Source organism: Cynocephalus volans, chromosome X, assembly GCF_027409185.1.
Source record: "Cynocephalus volans isolate mCynVol1 chromosome X, mCynVol1.pri, whole genome shotgun sequence".
Classification (NCBI taxonomy): Eukaryota; Metazoa; Chordata; class Mammalia; order Dermoptera; family Cynocephalidae; genus Cynocephalus; species Cynocephalus volans.
In genome coordinates, this window is record NC_084478.1 from 123,039,372 (window position 1) to 123,064,649 (window position 25,278).

Sequence of the window (25,278 nt, forward strand, 5' to 3'; positions counted from 1 at the left end):
TGCTCTCCATCTGGCTCTTTTGTTTAGCTCTGAAAGTTATGGTAAGAAAAGGTGGATCTGGAAGAACTTTAAAAGTCAAGCAGGAGAAATATATTTAGGAACTCACAAAATCTGGGATTTCTTTCAAAATAACCAATTTTAGTGTAACAGAATGCCAACCTTTTTAAAATTTGATGTTTCTCCACACAGTTAATAGCCTTTTTTTTTTTTTACTCTGATAAAGCTTATGATTGTGTTTGGGTAGTCTTCATGGTTTAAGATAAAGTGACCATTTGATACTTATAGAAGTAAATTAGGATTCTGTTTAACATTCTATTTATGGTAATCCTGTGATTAATTCATTCAGAAAATATTGAATATTTGGAGAAACTGTTATGGTTGGGAAACAAAGTTGAATAAGGCACAGTTCATGCCGTTGAGGAACTCAATCTTAAGGGACAAGCACATAATGAGATAATTTCAAAGTAATGTGATAAATGCTAGGGTGGAATTCAAGGGACAGTGTGGGAGCTTAAAGGAAAAGAGTGTCTACAGCTGCCTGGAAAAGTTAGAGAATGCTTCACAGAGGAGGTAGCATTTTTTTAAAAAGAAACTTTTAAGATTTCTTTTTGCAATTTTTTTAAACAGAGGGAACAACACACTCCTTGGGGAAAGGTGAGCAATGGAGAGGACAGGACCTGAGTAGAAGTTATTATGACAGAATCTGAAGTTGATAGGTCTGCCTAGACAAGAAACGTAAGGCACTGCCACACCACCACAGGGGACAGCTACTGTCTGAGGCTTAGCAGAGCAGTTCACACTCCATGCAAAGGTGCTATAGATGCAAGTCATAAAAATCTTCCAGCTCATCATGAAATAAGTCACACTCAGCTTCAGAGACTGTCAGTACGCTGTCCCCATCTGCAGCCAAAAGCATAAGCAACATCTCATCCAGCTCAAAGGTGACAGCCTCTTCTTCATGGTTGTCAAAGGGGTTGTTATTCTCTCTTTCCTCAGTGAGCTCCCAGAAGTGGCTCCTTTGTTGGGCCTGGTATTGGCTTTGTGGTCCTACCTTCTGTCTCTGTGGCTCCTCTCTATAGCCATCTATATAGGTAGCATGCATGTAAAAATAATTCCCTCCAAATGGGCAGCTCCCATGTCCTTCATCAAAATTCCTGCAGGGGTTGTTGCTCATTGCCTCCTGGTATTTCTGAATGAGTTTCTGCTTCTCTTCTTTGTCCTCCACCCAGTACTCACTTGGAATGACAAAGTTAGATGTGATCCTGCATTCTGGGCAGGAATTTATGATCTTGCTCTCAAATTGCTTAGCACTACTCCACCTGCGAATACACTTGAGACAGTAGGTGTGGTTGCAGTTGGAGAGAATCCCAAAGCAGTGCTCACTGGGGTTGGCTTTCTCATAGACCATCTCAATGCAGATCCCATACACAATGTCCTTGCTATGCTGCTCGGCAAATGAGAGCTACATGTCCTTCTTGTGAGCCTCAATGAAAGATTTTATATGTTGTGACCTCTAGGCAGCATCCATTGGATGTAGAACATGCAGCCCACACATGTCACATGAATCTCCGTGGAGATACACACAGTTCTTCCCATACTGGCACTCTTCCACTGCAGCATAGGCGCAAAGCGGCTGCTTTGTTTCCACAGTGGTTTGCTCTTTGATTCTTCCTTGGTCACTGAGTCCTGCAGGGGTGCTTCAGTGCAGGAAGGGGGCGGTATGGCCACAGTAAGGTTGCCCAGCAACAAACTCAATGGCTTTCACCCAGCCTGCTGAACCTGCTCCTACAATTGCAAAGTTTGATTTTCTTTCTTTCTTTCTTTTTTTAAAGATGACCGGTAAGGGGATCTTAACCCTTGACTTGGTGTTGTGAGTACCATGCTCACACAGTGAGCTAACCGGCCATCCCTATATAGGGATCCGAACCCGTGGCCTTGGTGTTATCAGCACCGCACTCTCCCGAGTGAGCCACAGGCCGGCCCCAAGTTTGATTTTCTTGACTCAGCTTTGCCTGTGTTCATTTTAACAAGCGGTCCAACGACTGATGAGAGAGTTGAGGAAGCACCGAGGGATGATTTTGCAGATTCTTTTAAAAAAGAAAGTAAAGTGAAAATGAGTTCAATGTAGAAAAATAAAGCTTGTTAAGGGATTTGGGCATTTAAAATAACTATATAACTATGTAGAGAACAGAAATGTGCCTGCATTTCCATGTCAAATTAACTCTAAATTGTCTTAAAACCAATACAGGCTTCTATTTATTGATAATTAATATTAAGATACATATATATTTGTTGTTTTTGGAACAAGTATTTTTAAAGAAATGATTGGATCTTGAGCACTGTGTTAAATGATGTTGGTGATGAAAAAAGGATCCTTTGTCCTTTGCTTAGAATCTAATTATGGAAGCAAGTCATACACTTGACATCAAGGTACATGTGGAAGTCATTTGGTGCAGACATATGTATGTGGGCTGTAGGCATTTCAGCTATGGAATGTTCACTGTGGGACGGGGTTAGAGTGGACAGCCTTTATGGAGAAGATGAGTATTGAACCTAGAGCTTTAAAAGAATGAAATTTTGGGTTTTGAATGGTAGAGAGAAAGGGGAAAAAGCATTTTAGGTATAGGGAAGAGTAATGTGTGAAGGTATGGAGGCAGGAATGTGGTATGTGATTGTAAGAAGACCAGTTTGACAGAATTGGGGCCAGTGATCATGTTGGAGATTAGTGGAGGTTTGGGATGAATAGGTAGGGTGGAACCAGTTAATGGAAGACCTGGAATGCCAGGTTGATTAGTTTCGACTTAATCCTACAGGCAAATGAATGCCCTTGTAGGAGAGTGACATGCTGAAAGCAGTGCCTTAAGAAGATTTATCTAGCAGTGATTTTCAGGTAGGATTTACTTGTCTGTGTGTGGCAAGTGATGGATGGGTGTGTGGTCAGTGAAAGAGTTAACTCTCAGTTATTGCATTAAGGTTTATCAGAAGCAAATATTTAAATTCTCCGCTCAGTGATTAGTACAGGGAACAAAGCCATGTTGGTTTTTCTTTTTCTTCTTCTTCTTTTTTTCAGTTCCTTTGTTGACATTATCATAATTTATCTTAACTCCCTTTTTCTTATTCTGCATGCTGCTCACGAGGAGCTAGAAAGAAGGGAGCTTTCAGGGTGTATGTGCATCCTCCAGCCCACTAGCTTTCTGGCCCCTGGACATCCATGCTCCGTGGTCAGGAGAGGTCTTTTTAAACAGGCTTGTGATTCATTCTTCCCTTCCCTTGGGAAGATGTGCGTCATTTCAGCCTGTAATTGTCAAAAGCCCCTAAGTCTAGGTTTGGTGCCTTGTTTCAGTCCTCAGAATGAGTATAAACTGGGTCGCTTTACATTTCTCTTCAAAATCACCTCTTTCCAGTGTGACTTCATTATCTGAAATTATGCAAATTCCTAATATCACAGACATATCTCTATTGAAATGGAAATACAAGCATACATCAAAATGCCACATGGGGATGAGCTGGGAATTATCCGTGCTATTCTTCCCCCCAGTTCCATTCAGGTCAGCTCAGTAATTATTTATTGAACACCCCCACCAGGAATTTATGGGCTACATAGAGACAAAGTCTTATCCATATAACATAAACATACAAGCACACAAAAATGAACAAATCACACAATTAAACAGCAATATGAAATGTATATGATTAGGTGCTAAGATAAATGGTGCAGATAAATGTATGAATTGACTGCAATAATTATTCACTTAAAAATACATAAAAAACGAAAACCCAAAGCTCCCTAGTAGTATGCGTGTTATGAATATTAACTCAATTTCTGTATCTCATCTTCGAATCTCTCAAAGCTGGTATGAGCACAGATGACAATTGACAGCTAATGAGCTCATTATCAAAAAACTTCTTTTTCGGGCCAGCCCCGTGGCTCACTCGGGAGAGTGCGGCGCTGGGAGCGCCGAGGCAGCGGGTTCGGATCCTATATAGGGATGGCCCTTGCACTCACTGGCTGAACATGGTGCAGACCACACCACGCTGAGGGTTGTGATCCCCTTACCGGTCAAAAAAAAAAAAAAAAAAAAAAAAAAAAAAAGAAAATTCATTTCCAAATAGGCTTTTTCTTTTTGTTTTTGAGTTTTGCCTTTACCACATTCTTTCTAAGTAGCTGCGTTGTCCTTTCACTGAGTGCCACTGAGTGTCCTTTCACTGAGTGTGTTACACTGAATGTAAGAGTATCAGTTTTTCACTGAAAAATATTATCAGGGTATTTGTATGCAACAACCTCATTTTAGCTTGAAGAGTGGACTGACTGTAGGATTATGCAGGAAGAGAATGTGCTTACTCCATCTGTAGATTAATGAGACAGAATTGGGATCTCTCATGGTGCTACAGTCACATCTGGAGCTGAAGTTTGCTTTTTGTGCCAATAAATGTGTGCCTGTGTTCACAGAAATATCTTGAGGAAGTTGAGATTTTTTTTTGGCAGGTTTGAGAGTGCGTGGTATAAATTGGAATAACTTACAAAAGAAAACTGTGCTTTGGGATCATTCTGGAAGGAAAGGATGTGTTGGAATAGGAAGAGGAGCTGGTTTTTGAATAGCGTTAAAATGCATTAGGTTGCCTGGCCTGTCTTCCCATAAGTACCCGTTATGATTAGCTCCTTGCATTTTGTGGGTGATGCTGTTTGAAAGCAAGGGCCTGAAGGAAGAGGATCTAGGTGATGATGAGAATTACAAGGGGAAAGAAAAAAAAATAAGGGAGAGAGAGGATCATGTTTGGGTTTGGTCTATTGACAAGGCAATAGAGCAACATAGAGTTTCTTGGTGTTTCAGGGGAATGATTGCTCAAGGGCAGAGTGTGTGACATGGGTGACAAACAGAAAATAGCTCATCTAGACAGCTAAGATACTGTTCGATTTTCCAAAGTCCTTAACTCCTTTTCCATATCTGGCGTATATAATGCATTCAGATCACATGAAAAGAGAATGTTCCAGAGCTGCATTCACCCTTGGCTGTTGAAAGATTGGGGTAGTTGGAGCTACTCAAGGTATCAAAATAGTGTAATTCAAAAAGAATTGAATACTTTAGAATTTTTTTGGCTCAGTAACTATATGATATATGATGACATAGGCAATCCCTACACTTTCCCTATAGCAAGATAATTTTAAGGTAACTAGGCAATTTGGTGCATAATATGCATTCATATATAACCTACTTACTGAGTAGTAATATTTTGAGAATATTGCATTTCTCTTTCCCCTAAACTCTCTTTTTCTACTATTCCAAGGCCTTCCCCTTCCACACCCTGGCTATAAGTTCTTTTTCTGCTTCTTCCAACGAAACTCTTATACACCACGCGGACACAAAAAGGCACAGATGGAGGTGGAGAAGGTGGGGAAGGTGGGGCAACTCAACTCAGTCTGATTTTTCCTAGCTCCTGCTCCGAGGCAAGGTCATACTGGAAAGTTCTTGGTTAATTTGTGTGAATTTCTAGAAAATCAGCATAAAGACCAAGATATAATAGTCAGTATTTTCTTATTTGTAAATAAGAATAGTTTATTCTGACTCATACTACTACTAAAATGTGACTATGATTCAACTTCTAAGAGCTAGCTATGTAACACTAGACTGGCCATTTGGTCTACCTATTGACAGCATTCCTAGCTGTGGTATCATCCCAGAGTCATTATTTGGAAGCCCCAAATTAAAAACCCTTAGAATAGCACCAACATGGAATGAGACCTAGGAGTCATGCAAGCCATCTGAGGGATATGCAAGGGTAGGTTGTTAGCACTGACAGGCATTCACTCTTATGAATGTGGCAAATCTAACACATTTTCTAAGTCAGCATCAAAAATGCTTGCTTTTCAGAGTTTGAAACACTAGAAGAGAGTTTTCCACATCTTCTTGTTTTTCCTTTTCTTTATAGCCCTAGTAGGATTGCCAGGACTCATAGAACTCTATAGCCTCCAGGGACTCTGGGGGCAACCTGGATTTCTATTTCGCTGTCTTCATAAGAACTCTACACAGAACTAAATGTAATGATTTTTATTATGTCTAAGATGATTTTTTTGTAAGGGTTTAATGGGACAGATGGGAGAAACAACTTTTTTTTCAGAGTAACAGAGGTAAAGGGCTATTTCGTATATAACTGTCTCGACAAGACTCAAAATGAAAGAAAGTTTTGATTTAACTCCAGAAGGAAAAAGTAACTCTCACCTCTTGTTGATGAAACTTCATCCACTGTAATTCTACCTTTTTTACTTCTCACAGTCAAAGCAGCATTTGTTAAGGAAGTGTAATATATGTTCTTTTTGTGGCCACAGAGCAAATATAAGCCTCTGTTATGAAGAGAGCTCCAGTGTTTCCAGAATTTCAAAGGAATAAGTTCATCTCAGGATCTCCAGAAAAGCTGTTATTTATTTATCAAGAAAACTCTGTAGTAAAGTTTATGACAATTTACAAAAGTAATATATATAATACTCTGCCTGCCATGGCCAATAATCTCACACAAATTCTCACTTGGTGGAATAACCTTGAATTAGGTTTGCTATTAATGGAAATAGTCTTTGAAGAATTAAAGAGTTAGAAGAGTATGTAAGCCATCTTTATTATTCACTATCCCTTGTAGAACTCAGCAGGACACTGATTTAACTCTTTCTTTTTAATGCACCAAGGTCCACTGATGTGATGTTCTACTGAATAATAGTTCAGTGACGGAAGTGTCGATGCAGTTTAAGGTTAGATCTGTTATGCCAATTATATAGGCGAGGTTGGCGAAGATCATATTTGGAGTTTCCTTACCTTCTCCTTCAATGCTTTTTTCCCCACTGTGATACCTTTTTATTTAATATTTGATTAAAATGCATGCAATATTTAAAAAATCAATTTTAAATGCACAACTTGATGGATTTTGGTGATTGTATACAATTGCGTAAAAACTACTACAATCAATATAAAGAATGGTTCCATCACCCTAAAAAGTTTTCTCATGACCCTTTAACTTGATGCCCTCTCATTATCCCTGGCTTCAGGGGACCACTTATCTGTTTTGTGTCATTATAGTTTTGCCTTTTCTAGAACTATAAACGGGATCATGCAGTGTGTAATATTTTACGTTTGATTTTTTCCATTTAGCACAGGGTTTCTCAACCTTGACACTATTGACATTTGGGCTGGTTAATTCTTTGTTGTGGGGGCTGTTCTATGTTTTGTAGGATGATGAGCAGCATTGCTGACCTCTATGTACTAGATGCCAGTGGCATCCCCCAGATGTGACAGTCAAAATTGTCTCCAGATATTGCCAAATGTTCCCTGGGGGACAAAATCATTCCTGATTGGAAACTACAAACTTACCATAATGTTTTTGAGATTTATCTATGTTTTAGATGTACCAATAGTTCACTTTTTTTTTATTGCTGATTAGTATTCCAATGTATGAATATACTTCAGTTTGTTTATTTATTTATTAGCCTATGGACAATTGGGTTATTTCTAGTTTTGGAATATTACAAATAAAGCTTCTGTGAACATGCACATATATATTTTTTGTGAGGATATATGTTTCCCTTTCTCTTGGGTAAATACCTAGAAGTGGAATTTCTGGGTCATGTGGTGACTCTATGCTTTACGTTTTTTGGAATTGCCATTCCAAAATGGGTGCACCATTTTACATTCCCATCAGACATGCTCCACATCCTCACCAACAATTGTTGTCTGACAGTTTGATTTGAGCTATCCATATGGGTACATAGTGTTGAGGTTTTGATTTGCATTTCCCTAATGACTAATAATGCTGAGAATTTTTTCATGTGCTTATTAACTGTTGTATATCTTTGGGAAAATATCTATTCAAACCCTTTGCCCGTTTTTAAATTGAGTTATTTGTCTTTTTGTTTTTGAGTTGTAAAATTTCTTTATATGTTCTTGACATAAGAGCCTTTGGTCAAATGTATGCTTTTCAAACATTTATCCCTAGGCTGTGGCTTATTTATTTATTTTTCTTAATTATGTCTTTCAGAGAACAAATTTTCCTAATCTTGATGGAGTCCATTTCATTATTTTTTTCTTTCGTACTTTGCATTTTTTGTGTCTTCTATTTACCTAATCCAATGTCACAAAATTTTTTTCCTATGTTTTCTTCTAGGAGTTTAATCACTTACAGTTGGATATCTGATCCATTTGAAGTTAAATTTTGTGTATGGTATGCAATAAATGCCAAGGTTAATTTTTTTTCCTACACAGTTATATAGTTGTCCCAGCATTATTTGCTGAAAAGACTATCTTTTCTCCGTAAAATTACCTTGGCACATTTGTCAAATATCATTTGACTCTGTAAGTATGGAATAGTACTATGCACACTTGAAAAAAAATGTGTATTCTGTCATTATTGTGTGTGGTCTATAATTATCAATTAAATTCAAGTGGCTGGTAGTTTTGATCAGATCGAAGTTCTTGCTAATTTTTTTGTCTGCTTATTCTATCAATTTCTGAGAGAAAGGTGTTAAAACCCTTAGTATGATTGAGAAATTGTCCATTTCTCCCTTATAAGTCTATCAGTCTGGCTTCATTCATTTTGAAGCTTTGTTATTGGGTGAATACACACTTATGATTGTTATATCCTGTTGAATTGACTCTTTTGTTATTATGGTAATAATATTATCATCATTGGTAGTACATTTTGTTTTAAAATGTATTTCTTTGGATATTTGTATAGGTACTGTAGGCTTCTTAGGCTCACTGTTTGCGTGGATCTACTTCCAAGCTTACTAACATGGATGTTGGCTGAGGCTTCAGTTACTCACTATGTTGGCCTCTCCACAGGGCTTCATGACATCCCAACTGGCCTCCCCCAGAGTGACTGATTCAAGAGAGAAAAAGTATGGGTGACCAAGATACATTTTATAACATAATCTCGGAAGTGACATAACTATCGTTTTGGCTGTTTTCTGTTGGTTACCCAGACAAACCCTGGTGCAATTCGGGGCTATTTAAGAATGTGATACTAGAAGGCTAGGATCCTAGTGGCTGGCTTGGAGGCTGAGTCCTATAACGGTCTTAGAAAATCACCTAAAAGTTTATACTTAAAGGTCTTAATTTAAAGAATTTTTTTTTTCTGTCCAGTGTTCCCCAGGAGCTCAAAGTTGCCACACTGAGTTACTTCTCAGAAGATATTTAATGAACATTCACTTTAAAAAATTGTACACTTCTGACATCCTTAGCATTGTGCTAGATCCTGTGGTTGGAGGAAAAGGGTATAAGAAGTATAGCAATTAACGTAATTTTAGCTTTGAAATAAAACAAAATTCAGTTGAGACCTTGCTATTAATCTAGTGCAGGCCCTCATCTTATTTCCCATTGCACTAACATCTCCACTGATATACTTGGTTCCAGACACTGCCCTTTTGAATCCATCCTTTATTTTGCTGCCTGATTTATCTTTTCTTTTTTTTCTTTTCATTGTTTTACCTTTCATTTCATCAAACTTCATTTCTTTCTTTTTTTTTTTAATTATATTTTTTCGATATACATTGTGGCTGATTATTGCTCTCCATCACCAAAACCTCCCTCCCTTCTCCCTCCCCCCATCCCCCCCAACAAAGTCCTTTCTGTTTGCTTGTCGTATCAACTTCAAGTAATTGTGGTTATTATATCTTCTCCCCCACCCCGGTTTTTTTTTTTTTTTTTTTTTTTTTTGTGTGTGTGTGTGTGTGACTTTATATATTAATTTTTAGCTCCCTCCAATAACTGAGAACATGTGGTATTTCTCTTTCTGTGCCTGACTTGTCTCACTTAATATAATTCTCTCAAGGTCCATCCATGTTGTTGCAAATGGCAGTATTTCATTCGTTTTTATAGCTGAGTAGTATTCCACTGTGTAGATGTACCACATTTTCCGTATCCACTCATCTGATGATGGACATTTGGGCTGGTTCCAACTCTTGGCTATTGTAAAGAGTGCTGCGATGAACATTGGGGAACAGGTATACATTCGACTTGATGATTTCCATTCCTCTGGGTATATTCCCAACAGTGGGATGGCTGGGTCGTATGGTAGATCTATCTGCAATTGTTTGAGGAACGTCCATACCATTTTCCATAGAGGCTACACCATTTTGCAGTCCCACCAACAACGTATGAGATTTCCTGTTTCTCTGCAACCTCGCCAGCATTTATCGTTCAGAGTCTTTTGGATTTTAGCCATCCTAACTGGGGTGAGATGGTATCTCAGTGTGGTTTTGATTTGCATTTCCCGGATGCTGAGTGATGTTGAGCATTTTTTCATATGTCTGTTGGCCATTTGTATATCTTCCTTAGAGAAATGCCTACTTAGCTCTTTTGCCCATTTTTTAATTGGGTTGCTTGTTTTCTTCTTGTAAAGTTGTTTGAGTTCCTTATATATTCTGGATATTAATCCTTTGTCAGATGTATATTTTGCAAATATTTTCTCCCACTCTGTTGGTTGTCTTTTAACACTGTTAATTATTTCTTTTGCTGTGCAGAAGCTTTTTAGTTTGATATAATCCCATTTGTTTATTTTTCCTTTGGTTGCCCGTGCTTTTGGGGTCGTATTCATGAAGTCTGTGTCCAGTCCTATTTCCTGAAGTGTTTCTCCTATGTTTTCTTTAAGAAATTTTATTGTTTCAGGGTGTATATTTAAATCCTTAATCCATTTTGAGTTGATTTTAGTATACGGTGAGAGGTATGGGTCTAGTTTCATTCTCCTGCATATGGATATCCAGTTATCCCAGCACCATTTGCTGAAGAGGCAGTCCCTTCCCCAGTGAATAGGCTTGGTGCCTTTGTCAAAGATCAGATGGCAGTAAGTGTGTGGGTTGATTTCTGGATTCTCTATTCTATTCCATTGATCAGTGTGTCTGTTTTTATGCCAGTACCATACTGTTTTGGTTATTATAGCTTTGTAGCATAGCTCAAAGTCAGGTAGTGTTATGCCTCCAGCTTTATTTTTTTTGCTCAGCATTGCTTTGGCTATGCGTGGTCTTTTATTATTCCATATAAATGTCTGGATAGTTCTTTCCATTTCTGAGAAAAATGTCTTTGGAATTTTGATGGGGATTGCATTGAATTTGTATATCACTTTGGGTAGTATGGACATTTTCACTATGTTGATTCTTCCAATCCAAGAGCATGGGATATCTTTCCATCTTCTTGTATCCTCTCTAATTTCTCTCAGCAGTGGTTTGTAGTTCTCATTGTAGAGATTTTTCACCTCCTTGGTGAACTCAATTCCTAAGTATTTTATTTTTTTGGTGGCTATTGTAAATGGGCAGGCTTTCTTGATTTCTCATTCTGCATGTTCACTATTGGAGAAAAGAAATGCTACTGATTTTTGTGTGTTGATTTTGTATCCTGCTACTGTGCTGAAATCATTTATCAAATCCAAGAGTTTTTTGGAGAGGTTTTAGGCTGTTCGATATATAGGATCATGTCATCTGCAAACAGGGACAGTTTGACTTCATCTTTTCCAATCTGGATGCCCTTTATTTCCTTCTCTTCTCTGATTGCTCTGGCTAGTACTTCCAACACTATGTTGAATAGGAGTGGTGAGAGTGGGCATCCTTGTCTAGTTCCTGTTCTTAAAGGAAAAGCTTTCAGCTTTTCCCCATTCAGGATGACATTGGCAGTGGGTTTTGTCATACACGGCTTTAATTGTGTTGAGATACTTTCCCTCTATACCTAACTTATAGAGGGTCTTTGTCATTAATGAGTGCTAAACTTTATCAAATGCTTTTTCAGCATCTGTAGAGATGATCATATGGTCCTTGTGTTTGACTTTATTAATATGGTGTATCACATTTACTGATTTGCATATGTTGAACCAACCTTGCATCCCTGGGATGCATCCCACTTGATTGTGGTGAATAATTTTACATAGGTGTTGCTGTATTCTGTTTGCTAGTATTTTAGTGAGGATTTTTGCAACTATATTTATGAAGGATTTTGGCCTGTAGTTTTCTTTTTTGGTTATAGCTTTACCTGGTTTTGGTATCAGGATGATGTTTGCTTCATAGAATGAGTTTGGGAGATTTGCGTCCGTTTCAATCTTTTGGAATAGTTTGTAAAGAATCGGTGTCAATTCCTCTCTGAATGTTTGGTAAAATTCTGCTGTGAATCCATCTGGTCCTGGGCTTTTCTTCGTTGGGAGCCTTCTGATAACAGCTTCAATCTCCTTTATTGTTATTGGTCTGTTCAAATTTTCTACGTCTTCATGGTTCAGTTTTGGGAGCTTGTGTGTGTCCAGAAATTTATCCATTTCCTCGAGATTTTCAAATTTGTTGGCATATAGTTGTTTAGAGTAGTCTCGAATGATTCCTTGTATTTCAGATGAATGAGTTGTAATATCGCCTTTTTCATTTCTAATTTTGGTTATTTGAGTCTTCTCCCTTCTTTTTTTTGTTAGCCATGCTAATGGTTTGTCAATTTTATTTATCTTTTCAAAAAACCAACGTTTTGATTCATTGATCTTTTGAATTGTTTTTTGGGTTTTAATTTCATTCATTTCTGCTCTGATCTTAATGATTTCTTTCTGTCTGCTAACTTTAGGTTTGGCTTGTTCTTGTTTTTCTTGTTCTTTAAGGTGAAGTGTTAGGTTGTTCACTTGCCATCTTTCCATTCTTCTGAGGTGAGCATTTAATGCAATAAATTTCCCCCTTAATACTGCTTTTGCAGTATCCCACAGGTTTTGGTATGATGTATCATTATTTTCATTAGTTTCAATAAATTTTTTGATTTGCTGCTCGATTTCTTCTTGGACCCATATGTCATTAAGTAGAATGCTGTTTAATTTCCATGTGTTTGTTTCCAGAGTTTTGTTTGTTAATGATTTCTAGTTTTAATCCATTGTGGTCTGAGAAAATACATGGGATAATTCCAAGTTTTTGAATTTATTGAGACTTGATTTGTGACCTAATATGTGATCTATCCTGGAGAATGATCCATGTGCTGATGAGAAGAATGAATATTCTGAGGTTGTTGGATGGAATGTTCTGTAGATATCTGCCAATTCCAATTGGTCTAGAGTCTTGTTGAGATCTTGTGTTTCTCTACTGATTCTTTGCCTAGATGATCTGTCTAATATTGACAGTGGGGTGTTCAGGTCCCCTGATATTATGGTATTAGTGTCTATTTCCTTCTTAAGGTCTAGTAGAATTTGTTTTATAAATCTGGCTGCTCCAACATTGGGTGCGTACATATTTATGATTGTTATGTCTTCTTGATGGATCAGTCCTTTTATCATTAAGTAGTGTTCCTCATTGTCTCTTTTTATGGTTTTTAGTTTAAAGTCTATTTTGTCAGATATAAGAATAGCTACTCCAGCTTGTTTTTCTTTTCTGTTTGCATGGTAAATCTTTTTCCATCCTTTCACTCTTAGTCTATGTGAATCTTTATGGGTGAGGTGGGTCTCTTGTAGGCAGCATATAGTTGGGTCCTCCTTTTTAATCCAGTCAGCCAGTCTGTGTCTTTTGATTGGGGATTTTAAGCCTTTTATATTAAGAGTTGTTATTGAAAGGTGTTGATTTATTCCTAGCATTTTATTGGTTGTTTGGTTGTCTTAGGTGTCTTTTGTTCCTTGCTTTCTGATTTACTGTTTGGTTTCTGTGTTTGTTGGTTCCTTAGGTTGTAGATAGCGTTTTTGTTTGTTTGTTTTCTCTTCATGAATGCCATTTTTATTGTACTAGTGGGTTTTGATTTTTCTCGGGTTTTTATGGCAGTGGTAGCTATTTTTCAGGAACCAAACCCAGTACTCCCTTGAGGATTTCTTGTAACGGTGGTCATGTGGTAGTGAACTCCTGCAGTTTTTGTTTGTCTGAGAAATATACTATTTGCCCTTCATTTCAGAAGGATAGCCTTGCAGGGTAGAGTATTCTTGGCTGACAATCTTTGTCTTTTAGTATTTTGAATATATCATCCCATTCCTTTCTAGCTTTTAGGATTTGTGATGAAAAGTCTGATGTTAGCCGGATTGGGGCTCCCTTATAGGTGATTTGACGCTTCTCTCTTGTAGCTTTTAAGATTCTCTCTTTGTCCGTGAGTTTTGCAAATTTGACTATAACATGTCTTGGAGAAGGCCTTTTTGGATTGAATACATTTGGAGATCGTTGAGCTTCCTGGATCTGAAGATCTGTGATTTTTCCTATACCTGGGAAGTTTTCTGCCACTATTTTGTTGAATATGTTTTCAATGGAATCTCCGTTTTCCTCCCCTTCTGGAATACCCATGACTCGGATATTTGAGCGCTTAAGGTTGTCTGATATCTCTCTCAGATTTTCTTCAATGTCTTTGATTCTTTTTTCTTTCTTTTTGTCTGCTTGTGTTATTTCAAACAGCCCATCTTCAAGTTCAGAGGTTCTCTCTTCAACTTCGACAAGCCTGCTGGTTAAACTCTCCATTGTGTTTTTTATTTCGCTGAATAACTTCTTCAGTTCAGCAAGTTCTGCTACAATTTTTTTTTCAGGACATTGATTTCCTTGTACATTTCCTCTTTCAGGTCCTGTATACTTTTCCTCATTTCATCATGACGTCTAGCTGAGTTTTCTTGTATCTCATTCAGTTTCCTTAGAATTATCACTCGAAATTCCTTGTCAGTCATTTCAATGGCTTCTTGTTCTATAGGTTCTAGAGTTTGAGATTTATTAACTTTTGGTGGTGTACTTTCTTGATTTTTTGTATTTCTGGTATCTTTTTTTTGATGTTTATTCATTGTGGCAGGGGGTTTCACAGTCCACCGGTTTGAGACTATTGACTAACTAAGATGTTGCTGTGGTTGCCAATTTGTTATGGCTACCTCCGTGACTGCTCAGTTGGCCTCCAGTGCCTTGTGTGTGTGGTTGCCTCGGGTCTTGGTCCTCTCCTGGGAGCCACCTCTCTGGTCAGCTTGGACTCTGCTGGGCTGCTGGATCACGGGGCGGTACCGCAGGGTGTGTGATCTCTGCTGAGCTTTCACTTCCCGTGCAGGACTTCTCCCTGTACCGTGCGCTCTGGCCCGGGCTGTTGGGTTGTGCAGTGGCGACCCCACAGGGTGTGTGGTTTCTGTCGAGTCTCTGCCTCCCTAGCCGGACGTCTCCCCGCTCTGTGCGCACTGGGCTGGGCTGGGATGTGTCTTCTGCAACCCTCGTCTATCAGCTGGGCCTTCAAGACCCTGCTCGGCACTGCCTCGCCCCAGAAGTCTACCAGGTTTCTGCTAGGCACAGGCGACTGGTCGCTCTAGATGCCTTTGTAGCACTGTGTAGATCTTTCTCGGGACTTCTCACCTTCCTCCTGATATCGCGGTTATTTGTGTACTTGTCTTGTCTCCCACAGCAGAGCGTGAGCTCCTCGGGGGAGGATCCTGCAGCACATGGTTCACCTTTGTATACCCCCAGTGCAGACTGAGTACGGTTTCCACCCGCAGTCAGCTCTCCAGCAGGTTCAAGCGGACTTGGGAACTCTCCAACCACACTATTCCTAAGCAGAAATCGGTTAGGCGTTTTTCCGAACTGGTGGCCACAGAGATGGTATCTGCCTCCCACTAACTGGATGTTTCCTGGGGGCCAGAGCCCAGGGTGCGGTGGAGTTACAGTCGACCTTGCCCATACTTCCTTGCCCTCCCGACACTGGCTGGGGATGCCTCACACCACCAGCCCCGCCAGAGAACCGCAGAGGGAGTGGGAGGGGAGGCCAGCTCATAGGCCCTGGGAAGCCCCATGCCGGGGCAAGCAAGTGGGAAGGCTCAGTGTGGAGCTGAGCCGGGTGAGGAGGACAGGCTTGGCTGAGCCGGGCAGGAGCTGCCACCACCTGAGAAAATGGAGGCAGCCTCGGGGGCGGTGAGTGGCCCGGTGATGCAGGCGGAAGCCGGGCGGGCATCAGCCCCCCAAGCAGGGCCGGGTCGGGGGTCACTCACAGGGCTGTGCCAGGTCAGGTGGCTCCCTCTCTTCCTCTGGTTTGTTGCCTTCCCCGTTCTCAGCTCCCACCGCCTCGGGCTGCTCGCTCGGTTCCATGGCGTGGCTCGGCGCTCCCAGGAATCTTCTTTTATGCCGGCCTGAAACCTCGAATCCTGAATAGGGCAGCTGGCAGCCTTCAGCGCAGCCCCGGCCTCTGGGATCCTGGCTGCTTCCACAGCAGCCCTGGTGCTGTGTTCCCTGTTTAGAAACTCGCTTTTGCAGCTAAGAAACAGTTCTTTTCCTGCTCCATACTTCAAAGCTGTTGCCTGTAAATGAGGCAGCCTCTCCTGCCAAGGGCAAAGTGGCGGTCAGCCCCCACGACCGGCCACCAGCAGCGGTCCTCCCTTAAGAGATGGCAAGAGGAAGGTCCACAAGTTTCCCAGCTGCCTAAGGCCCAGTGGCCGCCTTTTCCACCTCAGCTACTCCGCACCAACCGCCGCAGTCACCGCCGACAAAATAAAATTTAAAAAAAAAAAAAAGATACTTGGAATTCATCCAAGATCAATGCTTTTCACTTTTTGGCCTTAGGATTCCTTTACACTCTTAAAGATTCTTGATGACCCCAAACAGATGGATTATATGTATTAAATTTACCATATTAGAAATTAAAACGGAAATTTTAAACTATTTATTATTTTAAAAATAACAATAAACACATTACACGTTAATATAAATAATGTATTTTTAAGAAAACTAACTGTATTTCCCAAAATAAAAATATTTAGTGAGAGAAGTGGCATTTTAAAAACTACTTTTGCAAATCTCTATTTTCTGCCTTAGTAGAAGATAGCAGGATTCTCATATCTGCTTCTGCATGCAAGCTGTTGTAATATACTGTTTGGGTTGAAGTATGTGAAGAAAATCTGGCCTCACACAGACATGTAGTTGGAAAAGGCAGGACCATGCAGACTTTCTGAACGGTCTCAAGGACCCTAGGGTCCTGGGACCTCACTTTGAAAGCCGCTATTTTAGATAACTTTCTCTCATGCAACTCCACCCTACTATGAAACCAATATCCAAATCTTGTCAATTGTATATTTAAAAAAATCTTTCAGGCCTGTCCTGTTTTCTGCATCCTTATTAATACTAGTTTCATTCAGGCCACAATTATCTCTTATCTGGACTGTCAAAATACCTTGATAACTTGTCTCTATATTTCACCTGACTTCCATAATGTGGTTCCCATACTCTCCTCAGAATGATTTTTCTAACATGCAAACCTGACAATATCACTCCCCTGCTCAAATTACTGAATGGTTCTATCATTTATAGGATCAGGTCTAAACTTGTCTTTAGTATGGCATATAAGAGCATCCATCTTCAGGCTTCTGCCTGCCTCTCCAATAATTTGTATAGTCATATTGAATGAAAAGCTGTTTCTTTTACACAATGTACTTTCTCATCTTTTGTACCTTTGTGTTATATTCCTTCTATCCACAATGTCCTTTCTATTTCTTATCCACTGGATGAAATCCTACTCATTCCTCAACGTCCAAGTCAGGTATAATTACCTAGTACCACACTCCCCTCCCATCTCCATGAAAGAATTGGGTGGTGTCTGGTATCTCTAGCTGAAAAAGAATGAAGAAGACATGCATTAACATTTCAAAAATGCTTATCAAATAGGCCATAATCAATGAATGCTTAATATAGTGTGGAAATTTGTTCCCTTACTACAAACATAAAATGCTTGTGAAGATTCATTCACACAATTGTCTAAGGTCATTTATTTTAAATGGAGGGGAAAGGTTAGTGTATTATAATATTTAACAAGTCATGTCTTGACCTAGTTTTGAAATCTTGCCTAAAAATTCTTAATTCCCCTTCATGTCAGTTTGCTAAGCCCCCACACCCATTGCCTCCCTCCTCAGACTCCCACACCCCAGAGACCAGGTACCGGACAACCAAGAACAGCCCTTAGACCAATTGTTCAATTTAACCAATCCACAGGAAACCCGTGAAACCCCAGCTAACTACACCCCACTCACCATACATAAGCTGCTACCTACAGCTCCAGCTTGCTCTTACCCTGTCCCCGGGTGCAATTCCTTGTGTGGCCTCTTGTGGCCCTCTTCTCTGTTTTGGAGCTGTAAGTATCAAAGAGTTCTGCCCTTCATCTATACGAGGTTAGGATGTTGTGTCCCACAATCAAAAAAGTCTTTAAATCTTATAAAACAGTTGTTAATGTAATTTGTAGTCTTCATTCTTAGAATAAATTATCCATTCCTGCCCTTCCTAAAATCTGTACTGAGGCTGAACAACTCAAATTCTCTTATTTGCAAAGCTATAAAGTATGTAAGCTATACATATGAGTGTAAATGGGTTTGAATATTGCCAATAAAGTTAATCAAAACATTTTTATGTAAAAAATTTGGCTTGGGGAAGAGGTATGCTGGTAACTAAGTCAAACTTCATTAACCTTGGCGATCTGCATTAACAATGCAAATTCTCACCCCCTTTTGGTAACAAATAAAAATTCAACAAGAAGTTCAATGAAATTCAGTGCTCATCTATCAAGGGGTGCTCCTTTCCAACCTGATTCTAAATCACTTTTGATTATTGTAAATGCAGATTACTGGGTCTTTCTAGAGGCCTTTGGAGGTGGGACTGGAAATCTATACTTTCAACAAGCCTTCAAATTGATTTTCATGCAATCTAATGTTTGTATTTCTAAATAAGTGGGGATGGGTGGAGAGAGAGCTTGTGTGACATCTTTGTCAGTGTTCTCTTTCATGAATCCCCAAATGAATTAAATTCACAGATTGTCTTGGTCCCTGCCATCTCCTCTAGCCATGCTAGGAATATCTGAACTATAGATTTGGCCAGTCTGATCATCTTATTGGCACCCTAGCACAAGGTTATCTGTAAAGAAGCAATCTAATGAGGAGAGATAATAATAAATAGTCCCATTATTGAATGTGTGTTCAATGGCATAGGTTAGATATTTTCCATGCATCATTTTTTTTTTAACTCTAGGAAGTATTATAGATACTATTCTCACTTAATACTTGAAAAAACATAGGTTTACTGCAGTTAAGTAACTTGTTCAGGGACATATAACTAGTTATTGGTGGAGACTGGATAAAACACAGGTTTTTGATTCAAATACCCATGCTTTTTCCATACTGCAATCAATCAATTAAAATAAAAGGTAAAAGAAAAAAGGCCTCTACGCCACCCATATCCTCATTTTCTTTCATGGTAGTGGTAGCTAAAGTGTCACAGTCTTTAGGACTCCCCTGCTGTCTTTACTCCGGGATCTCAGCTCAGTCCTGATAAGTCCCATGATAAATTCTTCCACCTCTGGTACATCATCAGCTATTTCATTGACTCTGTGAATTACACTAAAAAGAAACGCTTATACATATTTCCTACCTTAAGGTCCAATTTCATGATACAATAGCCACTGGCCAAAGATGGCTATTTTAATGCAATTAACTCATTTTAATTAATATTATATTTAAAATTAAGATTCACTTTCTTAAGGTGTATAGAGCACTTAAAGAAAGTGAAAACGGGGACATGGCTTGGGATTTGGCAACATGACATTAAAGTAATAGAAAAGAAAAATAAATAAAATAAATTAAAATTAAACAAAGTAAAATATTCAGTTGCTTGGTTATACTCACCAGATTTCAAGTGGACAATAACTACATGTGACTATTGGCTGCCATACTGGACAGTGCAGATATAGAACAGTCTTATTTGGCAATACTGCCTTAATATATAGGTAAAAGAAAATTTCATGTCTGAGGGGTTAGTACCTTTGGTATAGAAACAAAACTTTTCCATATATTTATAGTCTTCTTTTGATAAATATTTTTAAAATCTTAAGCCATTATTATTTTCATGTTTTGATTTAAAATTGTAACACCTCATGTCTTAGTCTGTTGGTGTTGCTAAAACAAAATACCTGAGACTGAGTAATTCATAAACAATAGAAATTCATTTCTTATAATTCTGCAGGACGAGAAGTCCACAATCAAGGTGCTGGCATTTGACGCCTGCTGAGGGCCTCCTTGCTGTGTTCTCACATGGCAAAACAAGTGAACTCTGTGTCTTTAGAGGCAGAAAAGCAGAAGAGAGTGAACCCACTCCCTCAAGCTCTTTTATAAGGGCCCTCATCCCACCCATGAGGGCTCCATGAGGTCATGACTTAATCAGTTCCTAAAGGCCTCACCTCTTAATACTCTCACATTGATGATTAAGTTTCAACACATGAATTTTGGTGCACATTTATACCATGCACTTCCCCACTCCTTAAAAAGAGTAGGTTATTAAAAAATATTTTTAAAGGTAATGATATCAGAAATTTGCTTATTTCACTGATTGGACATTCCTAAATGTACACTTTCTACAGGGAAAATTGGGAGGTTTCAATACACACATATATTTTCATAAAATTAATTTTTACCTGATAGATCAGAGCAGTTAACACTATCAGGGTCCAATTCTCCATTGTATTTATTTTTTTTAATTCAATTTTACTTATATTTATTTTTGTAAGGTACAGTATGTTGTTACAATACATTCATATACTGCACAATGATTCACTTAGGGTAGATGGAATAGTTTTGTCCTCATTAGTTCATTCCTCATCCTCTCCACCTTCCCCCCCACGCTCCGCCCCCAGCCTCTGGTAACCGTTATTCCATTCTCTATTTCTTTTTCTTTCTTTCTTTCTTTTTCTTTTTATTTTTTTTCAGTGCAATGCCCAGCAGGCTTTTTATTTTTATTTTTATTTTTTATTTTATTTATTTTTTAAAAATTTTATTTTGTCGATATACATTGTGGCTGATTATTGCTCCCCATCACCAAAACCTCCCTCCCTCCCCCCCCAAAATGTCCTTTCTGTTTGCTTGTCGTATCAACTTCAAGTAATTGTGGTTGTTATATCTTCTACCCCCCCCCGTTTTTTTTTTTTTTTGTGTGTGTGTGTGTGTGAATTTATATATTAATTTTTAGCTCCCACCAATAAGTGAGAACATGTGGTATTTCTCTTTCTGTGCCTGACTTGTTTCACTTAATATAATTCTCTCAAGGTCCATCCATGTTGTTGCAAATGGCAGTATTTCATTCGTTTTTATAGCTGAGTGGTATTCCATTGTGTAGATGTACCACATTTTCCGTATCCACTCATCTGATGATGGACATTTGGGCTGGTTCCAACTCTTGGCTATTGTAAAGAGTGCTGTGATGAACATTGGGGAACAGGTATACCTTCGACTTGATGATTTCCATTCCTCTGGGTATATTCCCAACAGTGGGATAGCTGGGTCGTATGGTAGATCTATCTGCAATTGTTTGAGGAACGTCCATACCATTTTCCATAGAGGCTGCACCATTTTGCAGTCCCACCAACAATGTATGAGAGTTCCTTTTTCTCTGCAACCTCACCAGCATTTATCGTTCAGAGTCTTTTGGATTTTAGCCATCCTAACTGGGGTGAGATGGTATCTCAGTGTGGTTTTGATTTGCATTTCCAGGATGCTGAGTGATGTTGAGCATTTTTTTCATATGTCTGTAGGCCATTTGTATATCTTCCTTAGAGAAATGCCTACTTAGCTCTTTTGCACATTTTTTTAATTGGGTTGCTTGTTTTTTTCTTGTAAAGTTTTCTTTCTTTCTTTCTTTTTTTTAAACACACAAATATTAACATCCTTATTCCAAGAAGAACTCTTAAAAATGAATTAGAAAAATCTAGCCACAAATTTGGTGAAGGACATGAGCAGACGAGTCACTCACCCCAAAGAAACACAAGTGGCTAATAAGTACATTCTAAGATATGGCTGTGGGTGGGTGCAAGGCTGGTCCAACTACCCTCATCGCAGGACCCGCAGGATTCTGCTGGCTGCATGGCTTGCCTGGAGGGGGTGGGGCCGTCTTGTGGCAGCAGTTGTCTTGGGCTATCATTTCAAAGATGTTTCTAAAAACTGACACAATGTAAATTTTCTTATAGATATACTTACTGATCTTTATTTAATAATCTGATTTTCCTTGTAACAATATAAACCAAAAGTAAAAATAAATGTAAAAATTGTGTCTCAGTTTTTAAAAGGGGATTATTAAAAGTTCAGTTTCAGGCCGGCCCCATGGCTCACTCGGGAGAGTGCGGCGCTGGTGGCCCCGAGGCCGCGGGTTCGGATCCTATATAGGGATGACTCACTGGCTGAGCGTGGTGCGGACGAAACTGAGCCAAGTGTTACGATCCCCTTACTGGTTAAAAAAAAAAAAAAAAAAAAAAAGTTCGGTTTTATATTTCTTTTTTAAAAAACAGCTTTGTTGAGGTATTGTTTATAGCAAACAGCCTTGGAAGACAGAGGTCTCTCCGTGGCAGAGGGCAGATCTGTTTGTCTCTGCTTGCTAGGAGTCCCCTTTCAAAGACTTGGGGGTTCCTACACCTGGGGTTTCTCAGCTGTGACACAAACCCACTGGGCATGCAGCACCCACCTGGTCTGCTCCCACATCTCCCCCTTGGGACTTGGTGAACAAGGGAAAACGGTGCCAGTGAAGCCACGCTGCCTGCTCTGCCATGACTAATAACAGCCTTTGTCTCTAACACAGGGGTCGCTGTCATTTCCGCCAACCTCCACCAAACTGTGACCGGTAACTTGTAGGACTGCAAGCTGGGTAAAATCTCAGACCTTACTTGGGTCTTGAGAAAATGTAGAAGAAATCAGAGATAGTGGGTATATTCTGAGAAGCCAGGTACAATCCAGAGGGTGGGAGAGACGCACAGCGGGCATAGTGGTGGGGGTTGAAGGGGTGGGAGGTGGAGAAAGCTGGGAACAAAACATTTTATTTTGCAAGAACTCCTAATCCATTTCATTTTGGGCCAGTTAAACATGGACCTCAAAATAGAGGATATGGTTTAATATTAATCTTGGTCAAAACCAAAATGCCTGAAGATGAAGGTACTTCAGAATGAAATAGACTCCAGCCAGCTTTGTAGCCTTTTCCCAGCTTTTCCTAACTGTTGTCAATTCTAAAAGACTCCACATTAAAAATGTTCCCACTGGTCGGTGGAACTGCTCTCCTCATCCTAAAGCCACCCTCCCCCCTTGTTCTTGCTTTGTTTTTCAATTTTAAATCAATAAATTTGTAGTGAAAAGTAGATTAAAACTGGTCTCTTTGTGTCACGCTCCCCCCACACCCTCACATTCCCTCCACCCCACCCATCCCCCCATACCCCCTCCTCACACACCCTGATATGAAGGCTGTGCCCAGAAGGACGCAGAATACATTGCTTCATAGAAAGTAATCGAAAGACAACCAATTAATTGCACTGCCACGTTCTCTATCTTTATTATTAAGTAGATGGAATTATATTTTGGTGTCACGTGGCATATTTTTGAGTCCATTCTCGAGCTGTTTTTTCATACTTCTGCCTATCATATTTGTAGATCATCGCAATTTCTGGTACCAGAGGATCATCTGGGTTGGGGTCGCACAATAAAGAGCAGACGGACAGCAACACTTCGGATACAGTCAGTACCGGCGACCACTCGGATTTCAGGATGTTCAGACAGATGTTTCCGTTTTTGTTAATGTTCGGGTGGTAAATGCGGGTGGTGAACGCGACGCTGGGTGGTTTGAAGGGGTAATCCGGTGGAAACTGGATCTTCAAGAAGAAGACCCCTCCCTGATAGGGGCTGTCGTTGGGCCCCATTATGGTTGCTTGCCAGTGGAGCAAATCGTCCCCCACCGGGCCAGCGGAGCAATGGGCCGGGGGGTCGCAGGCCAGTTCGAGGAGCTCCTTCTCGATGCGCTTGAGAGCCATCGACGGCAGCATGTGGCGGCCAATCCCGGTCGCAGGGCCCGGCACCAACTAGAGGGCGGCAGGGATCCCGGGGTGGAAGCACCGGAGAGTGGCTGGGCCGGCGGGTGGATCCAGGGGGCCGGCGGTGGAGGAGGACGGCCGCAGAGAGGCAGACTGAGGGGGTGTGATTCGCTCTGTGAGGTCACAGCGGCCCGCGCTGACCACGCGTGCAGCGTCGCCAAGGGCGCGTCCCACTGGTGCTGGGGGCGGGGGGGGGGGAGGGGAAGCAGGGGAGGGGCGAGGGGAGAAAGGGGGGCAGGGGCTGTGGATCTTACCCAGAGCTCGTGGTCTGCGGTGGCAAGTAGGGCCACACGCACGCAGGGTACTCCGCTCAGAGTTTCCAGGATAAGGAAGATCAGTTCAATGAATTCCCCTCTACCCCTCACCCAGAGTCACCTTCCCTTAACCTTTTACCTCACTGGCTTTATCCTAATCTGTGTGTGTGTGTGTGTGTGTGTGTGTGTGTGTGTGTGTGTGTGTGTGTGTGTGTGTGTGTGTGTGTGTGTGTGTGTGTGTGTGTGTGTGTGTGTGTGTGTGTGTGTGTGTGTGTGTGAGTCACACACATCATGGCCCTTTACTTCCATGTGCATTCCCTAAGAGAAACACTGTCTTGTACGAACAACCTCAGTACATTCTAAAGTAACTTTTGGTAATGTTTTGGCAAATTTATTTTTCACGAAGATTTAAAGTCTTCAAAAATTTAATTTGAAGGTAAAACCGCTTTAATTTTGAAGAACTCCTGAAGGGAGGGAAAGAAACCAGTACTCTATGTGCCATATAATACTAGTAAAGTTAACATTGATGCAATAGTTATATCTAATCTAGCATCTGTACTCTAGTTTTGTCAATCGACGAACGTCTTTAAAACTCGTTTTAAAACCCCTCCTGTACACGATTCAGTCTAGAATAAGGTAAACCGCCTGTAGTTGTCACGTCTATTTGGTCTCCTGGAGTCTGGAACATTGTCATGGCCTTTCGGTGTCCTTTATGTCACTGACACTTTTGAAGAATGCAGCACATCCTGACCCCCATCCCCTCACCCACATTTCACAGTCTTAAAACTTTAATAATAAACCCAGAGAATTTTAGAGAGAGGAGGAGGAAAAAGTGAAAAGAAAGACTGCTCAACTCTGTATTTTGAATGTTGTAGTAAAGTTCCAAGCACTTCGTGATGTGTAATAGTCGGACATGTTCTCTATTACTTTTTGTAAAATGAATCTTTACTCAGAGGAAATTGTATTCACCAATACTCTCTGAAAAGGTGAAAAGCTGACAAATCTTTTGTGACAATGATTACATTTTCCAAGAAATAAAGAAATGGAAAGGTCATGTTGTATGAATTAATTGATTCTGACTTGAGATTAAGATGTCTGTGTCTGTGTATTTTATATAGTACATGTATGTTTGCATATGTGTGCGTATTTGTGTGCGTGTGTATTCTTGCCACTGAAAGATGCTATTATTTGAATAAAGTGAATAATGTGAAGTACTTTACAGATTAACACCTTTTTCTTTTGTT

At 40.0% G+C, this 25,278-nt stretch overlaps 1 protein-coding gene and 1 pseudogene across 1 annotated transcript; both read right to left on the reverse strand.

Moving 5' to 3' along the window:
- Positions 1–814: 814 nt before the first annotated feature.
- On the reverse strand, positions 815–22,517 carry LOC134368318 (E3 ubiquitin-protein ligase makorin-1-like; annotated as a pseudogene).
- Positions 22,518–23,276: 759 nt separating this feature from the next.
- Positions 23,277–23,720, reverse strand: LOC134367654 (ubiquitin-conjugating enzyme E2 D2-like). The gene has a single exon (XM_063084402.1). It carries the CDS (start codon positions 23,718–23,720, stop codon positions 23,277–23,279), a length of 444 nt encoding a protein of 147 aa, XP_062940472.1.
- Between the last annotated feature and the right edge of the window lie 1,558 nt (positions 23,721–25,278).

Coding starts and splice junctions, on each gene's coding strand:
- LOC134367654 (XM_063084402.1), bottom strand. CDS start 23,720: ATGGCTCTCAAGCGCATCGAGAAGGAGCTCCTCGAACTGGCCTGCGAC.